Genomic DNA, 14,374 nt, shown 5'->3' with positions numbered 1-14,374 from the left:
TGGTGATCATGTTAACAAAGGCAGACGATGATATTATGATGTTCTCCTCCCCCACAAAGCCATACTGAAGCTGGGGCTTCCACAAAGAGCCCTGTGAGGCTGGCAGCAGGATGGCTGTGGCTTCCTGGGTTCCCTGGGTATGGTGGTCCATGGATGTCCTCCCTGGGGCCTGAGCCAGCCTCTCACACCTGCTCCTCTCCCAAAGCCAGAGGCCACTGAGCTCCCCTACCATGGCTGAGTTTAACGTGCTCCCTCCTGCTCCGAAGCCAGTGATGTTGAGGTGACATTTTTCCTCTCTGCATGGCAATGTCTGCTGAAGGCTATGGGAACTGGCTTCTGTCAAGCCAGGGCCCTCTAGTCCTCTGAATGACATCCCACTAGAGTGATGAGTTTTCATAAAAAAGAAATGGCATAACACCTGCCTTTTTTTTTTTTTTCTACCTTGGACGTCCCTTGCCCTGCCAGGGGGAAGGTCTCTGCTGGGGGATGGTCAGTGGTGACAAGCCCTTGGGGCTGGGCAAAACGGCTGCCCTTGCAGGGGGGGAGTGGGGACTCCGCTGAAGGGGGGAAAAAGTGGGAAAGCGGCCAGTGGAGCCCCGACGGTCTGAGCTACCTCCCTGGGGGTTGCAGCACCCACCCCAAAATGGCGGCGCAGCCCCCCCCAGCGGGCGCTGAGGGGCGCCTCGCCGCGAGCCCCTCCACAAAATGGCGGCGCAGCCTCTCGGGGCGCTGGTGGTGGTTGTCAGGGCTGAGCCTGGGGCGGAGCCGCGGCCGCCCCATGTGCTTTCTCGGCAAAGCAACTTCGCCGTCGGGCGGTTTCGGTTTCGGTGCGGCCGCGGCGCGGCGATCCTGAGCTGCTGCTGCCGCCGCTATGGCAGCACACGGAGACGGATTGGCAGCCAGGTGAGTGCCGCGGACGGGCAGCCCGGGGCGGAGGCGTCGTGCTGGGGCACCCCGTGAGGGTTCAGATTTGGAGGTCCGGCTGCGCCCTTTGCTTCCCCATGTGCAAGTCTAAGGTCGGAAGCATTGCTGGAGGTGACTTTGGCTCCTAGGTGCTGGGAGCAAACCAATATCGCAGCTTTTACTAGCTGGAGTAATGATGGGAACCTGTCATAGGGTGAAGTTGGGGATTTTTAAGCACTGAATCGCTAGTTTGGCCATAAAGGGGTTGCGTTGGTAGCGCTGCGGCAGCTTCCACTCTGGTGGAAGCGCCAACAGGAGGTTTGGTGGGCCAGATCCGGGCAGAGAAGGTAGGAAAATGGGGTAGAGCGTGGCCGTGGGTGCTGCCCATCGCCTCCTCAGCGGCTCCTCACCGCCCTGGGCCCCTCCATCCACCCCGGTTCCCTCAGGGCTGCCGCGTCCACAGCACCGGGCTTGAGGCAGGACGACCAGAGCAAGCATGTCTGTCCGGAAGCGTGGGTGGTGTTGGACCCGATCATTATTATTTTTTCTGATAAACGAATTTTGAAACAGCGCTGTGTGCCATCTTGCCTTGTCTGGGACTCGGCTGGAGGCTGCATTTGGTTTTCCAATGTAACTTCTCAGGCATCTAGAGAAATATTAATATTTCATTGTTTTTTGCACCCTACCTAGCTAGATCTGGAGATCTCTGTGCACACTGCTCTATCTAGCAATCTGGGATTTTTTCCTTAAATCATTCACATCTACTACATTCTCACTTAAACCTTGTTCCAAAGGAAAGGCTTTTTTTCCTCTTAGACATAATGGAAACAGTAAATAAATATTTCCCTGCATCCTAGAATAATCAGACCCGTGCATTTAAATAAAAATATTTCCATTGCGAGAGCCTTAACTACAACCAAGTCAGAGTTTACTCCAGTGAGGGTGTTTGCCCCCGAATCCCATTTCTTTGGATCGATTGGGTATTTTTGCTCATCTCACTGTTTTTACCACAGATGCATTGCAGTTGGGGAATTCCTAGCTATTTTTACTTTCATTTTATTCTGTCCTTTCCTTATCAGGCCCCAGAAGGCACCGAAGAGCTGTATGCCTTGGAAGAGCAGTGGGTTAAGCAAGCAGAGAAATCCAGACAGCAGACATTGTCCCCCAGCTCCTTTGTTTTGTGACCCCCCCACTTTCTTTTCAGTGCGGCTGCTGTGTTTCTGGGCTTTTGGTAAGTTGTATGCACACCTCAGAGCATGTGATGGTAGATTTGCAACGGGGAGTTTTTGTCGCTGGGGATGGTGTCAATGAGTTGGGGAGGCGAGGCGTGGTTTTGCAATATGTTTTAAGAGTGTTTGTGCATTTGAAGGGTGAGGGTAAGAGTTAAGGCTTAAAAGTTTTCTGGCTCTTCTTGGGAGGTTTTTGTGCTTCGTTTTGAGCTCAGAGTGATTTTACTAGAGGTCGATGCTCATTGTTTCTGGTGGTCTGATTCAGCAGAGCAGTACTAGTGTAGGAGCTGTGCAGTGTTGCCTGAGCTTTTATCTAACCTGTCAGTGTTTTGTTCTTGAATACAAGTTTAATTATTTCATATGAGTCTACCCTTTGTCTGAACAGCTTTCAGTCTTCGTTGGCTTCATTTTATCTTTTTAATACAGTCTTACTAAGTTCTCGGTCATCAGGGGAATAAAGTCAGGGCATTGTTGTCTACAGATTTCTCTATTGCTCTTGAGAAATGTAAAATGTCAATCCCTAAAGGCTGGCTGGTCAGGCTACTGGGAAATGAGGTTTGTTTTGCAGGAAGCCCTGTTATTTTGCACTTTGTTTAAATTTGGAATGTTTTCTTTTAAACTTTCTAGTTATTTGAAACATTGTTTCCTTAGTTTTTAATGCATCTGCTACTATTAGCATTCTTTATTTGTATCATTGATAATATGAAATTAATTTACTAATAAAACATTTTGAAGGAAAGCTTGCAGAGTCCTTTCCGGTAAGGTTCAGAGTCTCAGTTTTTGGCATCATGGAAATGGCTTGAGGGAGGACACTGGTTCTGGTTAAGCCCAATTTTCTTAGCATTTCACTAGGAACTTTTTTGTTGCTCTTGTTAGTGAATGAGAGGCATCAGAGAATTTTTACAACCCAGGATTTTTACTCACATTTTGATGGATCCCAGAGCTGCCTCATTTTTTATGTAATGCATCCTGAAAGCTTGATCTGGAACGGGAACCCGGGTAGAGTCTTTCTTGCAGTGATACTGTATTAGAACAGCGTATTGGTGATTCTGTGTAACAACTAACTTGTGACGTTGTTTTGACCTGAAGAGCCAGAGGTTAGTAAAAGAGCATACAGTAGCACCAGCTTTGCTTTTATTGGATGTCTCCTTGGCTTTCAGGGCGCAGGAGCAGAAGAGACTGGTTAGGTCCTTCCCATCCAGTCCTCTGCTGTCACACTCAGTCGGGTCAGATCCCTTTGCTGCATCCAGCAGTGCTGGATTCTGGGAGAAGGGACATCCTCTGGAACATGAGTGGGACAAACGTCTTGGGCAGTTTTGCCTCCTGTGCCCCAACCTGGTGTGCACGAATTAGGAGCTGTCTGTGCTCAGATGGGAAGGACTTGGCTCTTTCTATCAGAGTGCCCTTCTGTCTGCCACTTCTGAGCTCTTCCCTCGCTCCATAGAAATCTTGCACTTTCCTCCTTGGTCAGGTCAAGAAGGCAGCAAAAATAGAAACCCTGAAGGCAGGTGGCTTACTTTTACTGTAGATGCTGAATGGTTAGTGCGGAGGAGAGCACGGCTGTGGAGTGAGGGCTGCATGCTGGAGAAGGTGGGCTCTGCAGCACCCTGGTAGTGGTGGGGTGGCTGCTGCTGTTCGGCCAGGAAGGTATTTGCTCGGGAAACGGCAGTTACTGGGGAATGACGACGCGTGCACCAGCCTCGTGAGGGGGTGAAATGTTTCCACCCAGAGCGTGTGTCCGCTCATGACTGGCTTTTTGCTAAACTAGATTGGTCCCGTCCCCACTCCTTTGCGCACCCACATAAACTCAGGTGTTACAGCAACTGGGAATTTTTGCACACTACACGCAGTGCAGCAGTCTTGGACCCGGAAAGACTGTCCCCTCTAGATGCATGGCAGGTAGGTGGTGGAGGCTGCTCCCTCTGATTTCTGTTTCTCAGCCTTTCTGCAAACGTGGTGGTGGTAGTTGTAGTTGGAGCTGGCTTTCAGCATCAGTGTAGGCAGGTCTGCTGGGGATGGCACAGTGGCACGGCCCTGATGCTGCTGTAGCCCGGGCTGGAGTCCTGCTGCAGGGTGTTTGGAGACATGCAGGACAGTAATCGCTTTCCTCATCCCTTTCCCTGTGGTATGAGTGGTTGGACATCGGCCAGTGCCAGCTGCAGTGCGGGGAGAAACAGTTCCCTTTTTGCCATCTCTGCTGAGTGGCGGGTGGACTGGCACTGGTGGTGTTTTCAGCCCCCTACACCTGAAACTCTTTCATGAGAGCTGTGTAACCTCAGAGGATCAGCTTTTCACAGTTTTTCTGGCGTGACTGACTGCCTGACTTGTGCAAGCTGCTGCTGCTTCTGCATCAACTTCCATGAGCTGCTCCTAAGAGCAGCAGGTTGGCATAGCAGACCAGCTCAAGTCAGGCAGTGGCGCCAGGAAAGCTGTGGTTTCCTTGAAGTGTTCCTGTAAAGGCTGCGTTCACTTGTGTCTTGGGGCACAAGGCTCGGTCCCTCAGATCCACAGTCACACCAGTAGTGGATCCTCAAATGTCTGAACTTTGTGGTCGCTGCCGGAGTGGATTGAGGTTGCTACCTGGAGATTAGAAGCACCACGGCTGACCTCAGGATCAAAGGCAGAACTTCTAGATCTGGGACTCGTGTAATTGCCTGTGCCCTTTCGTATCTACATCCTGCTCTGTTGTTATCCCTAGGCACCTGCACCGAGTGAGGCAACCGCATAAAGGCATGCATCATGTGTTGGGGTGTCACTGTGTGCTGAAAAGCTGCCACTAGCAGATCAGTTCTTCGTCAGGATATGGAGCAGAAGCCACCTTTGCCTTTGACAACTGAGAGGAGGCTGATCACGCAACAATGCAGGTAGGAGACCATATACGTGTGATTTTGCTGGAAGTGTAGTGTAGTATGACATATTGTCACCAAAGTGGAAATGAGTTGCTGCAAATTGGACAGCAAGAGCATCTGCCTGAGCTCTTTCTTCAGGGAAATACCTTGTTCTTAGAGTCCCATGCCTCCCCCGAGATCCTGCTGCACGTGAAAAATGCCTGAGATGTTATGTTTGGCAGATGGCCGTCACAGCGATACAGATGTCAGCAGAGTTTCTCCCTGGTTGATGCCAGAGACACTGACTCGTTTGCTCCTGTCCCTCGCAGTGCCACTGCATTAGGCACTGCACGGACAAGCGCTGTGGTCCTTGCACCACATAATGGCTGGGCTGGGATTTGCCACATGACGTGGTGAGTGTAAGGCAGATAAGAAATGCTGAGTTGGACCGAGGGGTAGAAAAGCAGATCAAGTCATCAAGGGCTGTGCTGGCTGCTCGACAGCAGGGCTGTGTGGGTGAACATCTCTTGCTCGTATGCCCATTGCTACCCTTCTGGTTTCATCCCTCTAGCCCTCATTTCAGAATGATGATCTAGACCTGGAAGCAGCCGTAGCAAGCGCCCGCCCCCAGCTAGTGGAGTTCCTCGGTCACTGTCTCGACTGGCTGTTCACGACCTCCCAGCGCTTCCTCCCAGAGGTGGCCCTGAGTGGCCTGGATGGCATCACTGACCGCAAAATAAAAGCCTCAGTGCTCCTTGACCTGCTGGAGAAGGCTGGCCCTGCCACTTGGAAAGAGTTTACACAGTGCCTCTGCATGGAGTGTGACCTCCCCCTGGATCTGGAGACGCTGCTCATAAGTTTTGCAGGAGAAGGTAACGGAGATTGGGCCAGCTTCCTTTGACTGTCTCCAAACGCAGCCAGCGCCTTGGCCCCCCATAGCCAACAGGCCAGTCTAGGCAGCGAGACCACCAGTGGTCTCACTTGCACGGTCAGTGAGAGGTGACAGTGTGCTCTGTGGTGTCCAGGTAGCTACAAGAGAGTTAAAAAATGATGTAACTTCCCTCTTGGTTCACCCTCTCTGTCTTTCACCGTAATCTCTAGAATAAGATCAGTTCCTCCAAAAAATAGTTGTTGCCAGCAAATAGCAATAGTTCGTATTGTCAGATGTGCTTTTTCACTATTGCTCCACCTTGCTGGAGTGAGACTGGGGTGAGCGGTGGAGAAATAGATCGAGTCTTCCAGCACCAGAACTGGCCTACTTTGCTTACCTGGCACACAGGGCAAGGGTCAGGATATTTGAGCAGTTGAACGGATTTTGCATGAGTCTGTGGCACAGCACATGTGCCTGTGTGGAGCCTTGTTCTCTGTTGCTTCGTGCTGATGCTAGAGTTAGAAATACCAGCTGGGAAACGCTGCAAATGACGGTGAGAGGAATATATATATGAAGGCTTCCCATCTGATTTTGGAGAGTGATGCTTTCAGGCATGAGTTAATCTGAACAGAAGAGTCCTGGTGGTGTGCGGACTCCTGCTTGGCCTGAGCAGGATCTCCCTCTGAAGCTCTGTGAATGTTGTCTGTGGGGCTGGCTGTGCTGGGTGGGGGTTTTGTGGCAGCTTGAGCAATGCAGTGAGTCAGAAAAGGCTCTTGATGGGGCTGCTAACTGACTCCACCAACGGTTTCATGAAAGAAACTCCTTTGTGAGATGGCAAAAATTAGAGCTTCCCTTTTTGGCTGTGGTGTGATTTTTAGATCAGCCAAAGCTGCCCACGCTCTGAATTTGTGTATCTGTCGTGGTTTAACCTGTTGGGGAGCTAAAACAACCATGCAGCCGTTAGCTTGCTCCTCACCCGCAGTGGGATGGGGGAGAGAATCGAAAAGAAGATAAAAGGTAAAATTCATGGGTTGAGATAAAGACAGTTTAATGGGACAGAAAAGGAAGAGAATAGTAGTAATGATAATAATAATTAACAACAGCAATATAATAATAAATAACAACAAACCAAATAATAATAATGATAAAATAATATACAAAAGTGATGCACAGCACAATTGCTCACCACCCAAAGCTGATGCTCAGCAAGTTTCCAAGTTGCCCTACTTCCTGGCCCACCCCCAGTTCTATACGGAGCATGACATCATATGGTATGGACTATCCCTTTGGTCAGTCTGGGTCAGCTGTCCTGGCTGTGTCCCCTCCCAGCTTCCTGCCTTCTCCTTGGCAGGGCAGTGTGAGAAGCTGAAAAGTCCTTCACTGCTGGGCAACAGCTAAAAGATTAGTGTGTTATCAACATTATTCTCATCCTAAATCCAAACCACAGCACTGTACCACCTGCTGGGAAGAAAATTAACTCTATCCCTGCTGAAACCAGGACAGTATCCACCCTTTATTCTACACCATCTATGTCATGCCCAGGTCCCACACTTTCCAAGATGTTGCAATTAATCACCATCACTTTTCCTGTCTTTTGATATATACCCACAGCTATCGTTCCCTTAGTCAATGGACCACCCCTGTGAAATGTCTGTAAAATGTTCATAAATGTCCACCAAATGTCTGTTGAGTTCCTTTAGTCCATGACTTTGGGCTCCATCTGTCACACCAGTCTCTCAGGGCAGGGGATAGTGTGTGATGGTGGATTGCTGCATGCTGCATCCGGAACTTGTAGCTGATGCATCTGGTGCAGTCCATGCTCAGCTCTGCGTGTTGAGATATCAGTCTTGAGGAAGTTCCTGGGTGCTTGTTGCTAAAGCCAGTTCTGGTTTCATCACTTCTGCACTTTGTTCAGTTTCATCAAAGTTCATTCTTCATTAATCTGGGTGATTCTTAATGTAATACCATTGTTATGGCATATAGCAATCATAGTGGTGATGACATGTAATATTATGTAGCAATTAACATCATACAATTTAAATCATTGGCTATTCTCACCCAAAATCAGATTCCCTTGAGGTACTTGCCCATCCTTCCGCATCACCCACCAAGTGCACCCAGGTCCTTGAGCAAAAGCAATCCCAGGGATGGGTTTGCCTTTGCCCGGGCAGGAGTAACCCAGACTGTCTTCCCCAACATATTCTTCATGCGCACTACGGGGACTGTATCCCCTTCTACAGCGTGTAACGGGTTGGATTGGGCAGGGCCAGCTCGATTGGCAAACCACTTACTGTTGACTAACCAGGAGGCCTTTGCTAAATGCGCATCCCAATGTTTGAGGGTCCCACCACCCATTGCTCTCAGGGTAGTCTTTAGCAGTCCATCGTATTGTTCGATTTTCTCAGAGGCTGGTGCATGGTAAGGGATGTGATGCACCCACTCAATGCCATGCTCTTTGGCCCAGGGGTCTATGAGGTTGTTACGGAAGTGAGTCCTGTTGTCTGACTCAGTTCTTTCTGGGGTGCCATGTCACCACAGGAATTGCTTTTCAAGACCCAGGATAGTATTCTGGGTGGTGGCATGGGGCGTGGGATAGGTGTCCAGCCATCCAGTAGTTGCTTCCACCATTGTAAGCACGTGGCGCTTGCCTTGGTGGGTTTGTGGGAGTGCGATATAATCGATGCCAGGCCTCCTCAGATTTAGATTTCAGCCATTGTCCTCCATACCACATGCTAAGGAAGTTTCTTCACCCTGGGTGTCCCACAGCAGAGTTTCAGGCTCTAAGTCCTATGAGATAATTTATTTGGGTGGTACAGCAGCTGTAGCAGCTCAAGCTGGATGCCTCTGCAGAGGGACCCTGAACAAAGAAACCCCTGGGCAATTATACCCTTACGATCTAAGTTCCCCTCCCCTCACATGACAGTTCAGATTAGGGTCTGGGTCTTTCTGTTATTCACTGAGTCTTTCTTTGTCTCTAGGAGGGCCGCTTCTTATCTCTCAGGTTGCTGCTTCTGCAGATGGTTGTAGCCTCCTTATCTTGCAGCTTGACCCAGCTCTTGGGCCTTCTTTTACTTAGCTAGGAAAGGGTTCCGCAAAAGTTCAATACATCTAGGCGAATGTTCATTGCTTGTAGCCTACAGTTTTGTCAAATTTAGCCACTTACGCTAAGTTAGATATGCCAACACTTATGCTAAGTTTGACAACTAATATTTCCTAACACACAGAGGCTTTAACTGCTCGGCTTGCGTGATCACAGCATGTTTCACATTCACGCATAACCTGTGCAACAGCATCCATAGTCAAGTCCACCCCTCGATCATGAGCCCATCTCTATGTTGCATCTCTTCCTTGGTGGCCTGAGGTGTCATGGCAGGGTGGTGTGAGAAGCTGAAAAGTCCTTGACTGCTGAGCAACAACTAAAAGATTAGTGTGTTATCAACATTATTCTCATCCTAAATCCAAACCACAGCACTGTACCAGGAAGAAAATTAATTATCCCTGCTGAAACAGGACAGTATCATAGAGAAAAGTTGTTTCACTCCTCCCTTGAAAGCAGAGGTTAACTGTATTTTAGAACAATCTGAAAGGAAAAGATCAGGTGGGGAGCCTGAAACCTGGCTGTGCCGCATCAGCGGGTCTTGGTTTGTACCAGTGTGTGTGTTGGGAGCTGCTTGCCCTTTGACGTTGGCCAGCAGCGCCCCAGATTCCAAGGGCAGGACGCTCAGAGTAACTGTATTTCATTTCCAATCCAACTCCTTTAGGTAACTTAAGCCAGAAACAAGAAGCACGCACAGATGCGAGTGCCAGGTCGTCTGTGCCGAGACGTAAAGCTGGAACAGACCCCGGGGTGCTGTGCTCTTGGAGTTTGTCTTCTCTGCCCGTGGGCTGGGCAGGGCTACAAATGTCCCACGTATTGGCCACAGCACCGGCAAGTTGTGGGGAAGCCACTGCAACTTCAGGTTTGATTTTTCTGTTCTTGGTGCTTTCCAGATGAACCTTTCCTGTTTCGCTTTCTCTCTCTGAATTTCAGAAAAGTCTCGTTAGCCCTCACTTTGCTAAGGAACTCACTCATTTTAGTTTCTCTAGCCAGGGGATCTCCCACCCATGCTGCAAAATCCCCACTTTTTGTGCTTTTACTGTTGGCTCGTTGGAAGGAGGAGGAAGTTGGTTTGGCTTTTAAAGGAAGAGCAGAAACACAGTTCAGGAGTTGATCTAGCAGAAACCATTGCAGAGTTGTCAGAATCAGAGCTTAAAAGAATGGACGGTAGTAGTTCTAGGGCTTTCTTCAGGGGTGAATTTGGAACTGAGGCCTTCCTCCTCAGTACAGATCATGAAATGAAGGATTTGTTTTCAAGATCTCTCCTCTTCCCCTGGCACTCTGCAGTGGCATCTGTCACCCAGATGTCCATCAGAAGCCTTTGGTGCGATGCGGAAATACCGAAGGTATGTGCCACCACTGAGCAATGTCCCCGGGCCCTCACAACAGCTGCTGGAATAACTGGAGGCTGCTGAATTCTGAGTTGCTGCCTCAGTCACCAGATATTCAGTTTCCAGAAAATGAAACACCAGCCTTGGTCCTCCCCATGTGAGGAGTCTCAGAGAGAGAAAGGGTGTGATTCTGGCATCTGGCTTGGTGAGAGGATAAACGGTGGAGGTAGCAGCAAAAGGAATCCAGATTATCACAGAAAGCTGCCATCAGCTTGCTGTGGCCTCCTGAAATGTGTGCTGGGGGGAAAACAAAGCAGCGGGAGATGAAGCCTTGTGTTCTGCAGGCTGCAGCGTAGAGGAGTCACTGAGCCAGGACCCTGAGAGTGCAGCGAGCAAAGTGCATGCTTTGTGTCCTGTGGAGGTGCTTAATGTTGGTGCTGGATTGCCCAGTGGTGAAAAATAGATGATGCTCTTCGTTTTTTTCCTGCTGTGTGAATTTGGGGACTGGCTAAGGCTCACACTTGCAGCAACGGGAGCTTCTTGTGGAACTGTCTGGTTCTTGCTGCAGTTTGCCAGTTCCCTTATGACCTTATAACTGGTGTGTTTGCATTTCCTGCTCCCAGCCAGACATTGGCAGGCTTTTAGCACCGCGCTCCCTGCGCAGTGAACACTCCCTGCTGGTGTTACCCATTTTAAAGCGTAGTTCCCAACCTACCCTTTCCAGTTCCAGCTATTCACGTGGTCACAGAGACCTTTTTGCCCATGCTTTTCACTCAGACTGCTTCTGAGTCATGGCGCTGCAAATACTGTATCTTGTGTGTCACACGCAGTTTTCAGATCTTGAAAAGTGACCTTTCTGTTCTGCAGACGGCTGCTGCTAGCTGCTGTGCTGCCCTAGTGAGTAGGCGGTCGATCTTGCCAGTTGCTGGTGGAATAGAAATTCAAAAATAGTGCTGAAAGTTACTAGGACCAGTTAGGAAAGAGTCATGCCTCTTGGCTTTGCATCTGAGAGTGCACCACAAACAAACAGGGAATTAAGCACCATAAAAGCCCTGTGGGTTGTGCGTTCCCAGAAATAGCTGTTCCCTGCCCCGTTCCCCAGAGTGACAGAGCAGTTCCTGCATTCAAAGCAAGGCGGATGCATCGCCCAGCCTACAAAAAGACTCACCAGTGAGGTAGTTGTGGTCTGGCTTGGAAAATGCAGGGCAGGTTTTCACAGCAGTAGATGTAGCTCCTTGACACAGCGCTTGCTGGCCAGCTGAGCTCGTAGAGGCTGACCTGGCAGCTGGCTTCCCTCACAAGGAAACTTTCTGTGGAGCTGAGAGATGTCTAGTCATTGCTATCTCCTGCTCCTGCTCTCTTTCAGGTCCATCACACAGGCTTATTCTGCTTTGGGTGGACTTAAATCCTGAGGAGGAGTGGAGAACAGCTGAAAGAAATGGGGCTGTGGGCTTTGCTACAGTGTGTAGCTGGTATATGTGGCACTGCTATTTGGTTTATCTCCATCTCAAATCTGCCAAGCTTCTTTCATATGCTCAGAACCACTTCCTCTGTGCCCTGCGTAACTTTGCACTGCTTGTGGTGTAAGTCTTTGATTAGGCTGTCTGTAGCACTTAACGCTCTCTCCATTATGTATGCTCCTCCGAACGCATAATTGCACATACCTCATTTTTTTTTGCCTTCCAGTAGCTGTGCAGCCAGTAGGGTCATTTCCTAGGATGCTTTTAGATGGGCTGTTATGATCGATTTTTGCTAAGGTTCTGGCACTGCTTAGCACTGTGCTGCAAAGCAAATGAGGGGATTGAGCAAAAGGATCTGAGCATCATTTGCTAAACCTAACACATTTCTTGCAAACATGCCTTTTAAAATTCACATTGTTTCCTGCAAAGATTTTCAAAGCCAGGCTTCCACCAGCAGCTTGTACCTCCCTAGTTCTGATGTCCCAGCTGCTGTTGGCTGAGAACGGTAAGGTTTGGATATTAACAGCTCTGTGAAGTGCAAAGTCATGTTCCAGTATTAGATAAATGTTGAATCCTCGTGGCTGATCATGTGTCCCAGGGAGGAGGAAGGACCTGCTTGACTTCTCAGCAAAAATGCTCAAGTGGATAGAACAGGGAAAGAGCAGATCACACTGTGGCAGGCAGGATTGATGTTACCCACTAGAAAAATCTATATAAATAAACTGAAATGTTGGCATGAATTGCCTGGGGAAGTTCAGGGATTCCCATTACTGAAGGTCTTTAAACCAGCCCAGAGCCCTTGGTCACGCCTGAGAGCTGTAGCCTATTTGGAGTGGGACAAGAGGATGGATTAGCCTCATGAGGACCAGCCCAAGCTGTCTTTCTATAGCTAGATGCACCTCTGCTTTTACTTCAACATTTGCAAAAGCAGTTCTGTAAACTCATCCTGAATTTGCAAATAGTTTTGTCTCTCTGATTTTGCCTCTTCAGCTCCCCAAATGCTTTGCTGGAGAGTCTTGCCCAGCTCTAATAAGCTGCCATTCAAAATGCTCTTTTGACATGTTTCTGACTTCTCAATTTTCAGGATTTATTCGACGTCGCCATCACAACAGCTCTGAGAGCGATAAGGACGTTAAAAAGCAACGACTAGGTATGTAGATGTTCCAGAAGCAGAGCAGTGGAAGGACCTGCACTTTCCTCTGAGGAAGGACCTGTTTAACTCTGCAGAAACACCGAAGAAATCAACCTCCCGCATTGAGGGAAAATTTTGTTTAGTAGCTGCATAAACTCTTAATGCAGCAGGTTATAAAACATACAGACAATGGGACCTGGCAAATAATGAGAAACATCTGTTTCCATTTCAGAGATATATTAAACCTACCTGAGGAGAAGGGATGCAGGTGGCACAGGCTAAGGATTCCCTTAAAGTGTGATATGCTGGTAAAGCATTCAGCTGTAGGTCATCCCTGTGTTTGTTTGTTTGCTGGTTTTTAACCAAATCAGGAGACATACCGACAATTTAAAACCTGCTACAGGCTCCACAGTTTCTCTAGCACATTAAAAACTCATATGGTTTCTGCTCACCCTAGTGCAGAGAAGTAACTGAATAGATGAGTGATGACAAAGTCGAGGTAGAGTAATTCCAGGAAAGGTTGGGTAGACTGAGCAGACCCGTGGGCTGTATAACACCAGTGTCCACATCCCTTCCTTCATCATCTGCCTTTCTTTACGCTTTTCTACCTCTGCTTTTAGCCTTGCAATCCTCATGGTCCAGCGTTGCCCAGTGTCTGATGGGGGAACACAGGCTGCACCTGGGCTGGAGCCAGTTTTTGACAGAAAGTTTGCATGCAGGAAAGTTCTTGAGGAGGTGCTCCCAGGAGGCCAGATTTTCTCCTTCGACAAAACTCAGCAAACATAACAGCAGTGAGGATAGGGGTTTTCAGAAGGTGCTGAGCACCCTTAATTACCACCTCTGTTCTCTCTTCAGCAAAGAGATGCTGATACCATCAGGGATCTCCAGTTCTCAAAGCAAAGGAGGGCTGGAGCACCTCTGCTATGGAGACCTCAGGCTGAGAGAGTTGGGGTTGCTCAGCCTGGAGAAGAGAAGGCTCCAGGGAGACCTTAGAGCCCCTTCCAGTCCCTGCAGGGGCTCCAGGAAAGCTGGAGAGGGGCTGGTGACAAGGGCAGGGAGTGACAGGCCAAGGGGAATGGCCTGAAGCTGCAGGAGGGGAGATGGAGATGAGATGTGAGGCAGAAATCCTTCCCTGTGAGGGTGCTGAGGCCCTGGCACAGGTTGCCCAGAGAAGCTGTGGCTGCCCCTGGCTCCCTGGCAGTGTTGAAGGCCAGGTTGGATGGGGCTTTGGGCAACCTGGGCTGGTGGAGGTTGTCCCTGCCTATGGCAGGGAGGTGGGAACTGGATGGGCTGTGAGGTCCCTCCCAACCCAACCCAGTCTGGGATCCTGTGGTTCTGTGAGCTGTTGGGAGGTGCAGGTAGCTGAGCAAGCGTGGCACAAGGCCAGCGTGGGTGAACGGAGAGCTAGTGAACAGGGAATTATATGCATAATACACCAATACCTAATTCTCATCTTAAAGAGATAATAAGATTTAGTTTCTATATAAAGCTGTTTCACCCTTTCCCTGAATTTTCTTCTTCTT

The 14,374-nt window shown here is 49.2% G+C and overlaps 1 protein-coding gene across 2 annotated transcripts in view; it reads left to right on the top strand.

Annotated features, from left to right (window-relative positions):
- The first annotated feature begins 812 nt into the window (after positions 1-812).
- Positions 813-14,374, top strand: part of NLRC5 (NLR family CARD domain containing 5) — a 51,254-nt gene continuing 37,692 nt past the window's right edge. The window contains exons 1-6 of one of the 2 annotated variants that reach the window (XM_054840552.1): positions 813-903; positions 1,983-2,134; positions 4,831-4,996; positions 5,532-5,832; positions 9,593-9,790; positions 12,804-12,869. In XM_054840552.1, coding sequence (XP_054696527.1) covers positions 4,991-4,996; positions 5,532-5,832; positions 9,593-9,790; positions 12,804-12,869 — 571 coding nt within the window. In that variant the 5' untranslated portion in view covers positions 813-903; positions 1,983-2,134; positions 4,831-4,990. The remainder of the gene's footprint in view (positions 904-1,982; positions 2,135-4,830; positions 4,997-5,531; positions 5,833-9,592; positions 9,791-12,803; positions 12,870-14,374) is intronic. The other variant, XM_054840554.1, reaches the window with a different exon arrangement.

The sequence above is a fragment of the Grus americana genome, chromosome 13 (genome assembly GCF_028858705.1).
Source record: "Grus americana isolate bGruAme1 chromosome 13, bGruAme1.mat, whole genome shotgun sequence".
Lineage (NCBI taxonomy): Eukaryota > Metazoa > Chordata > Aves > Gruiformes > Gruidae > Grus > Grus americana.
Note: the sequence above shows the minus strand (reverse complement) of the source record. Positions and strands in the feature narration are given on the sequence as shown.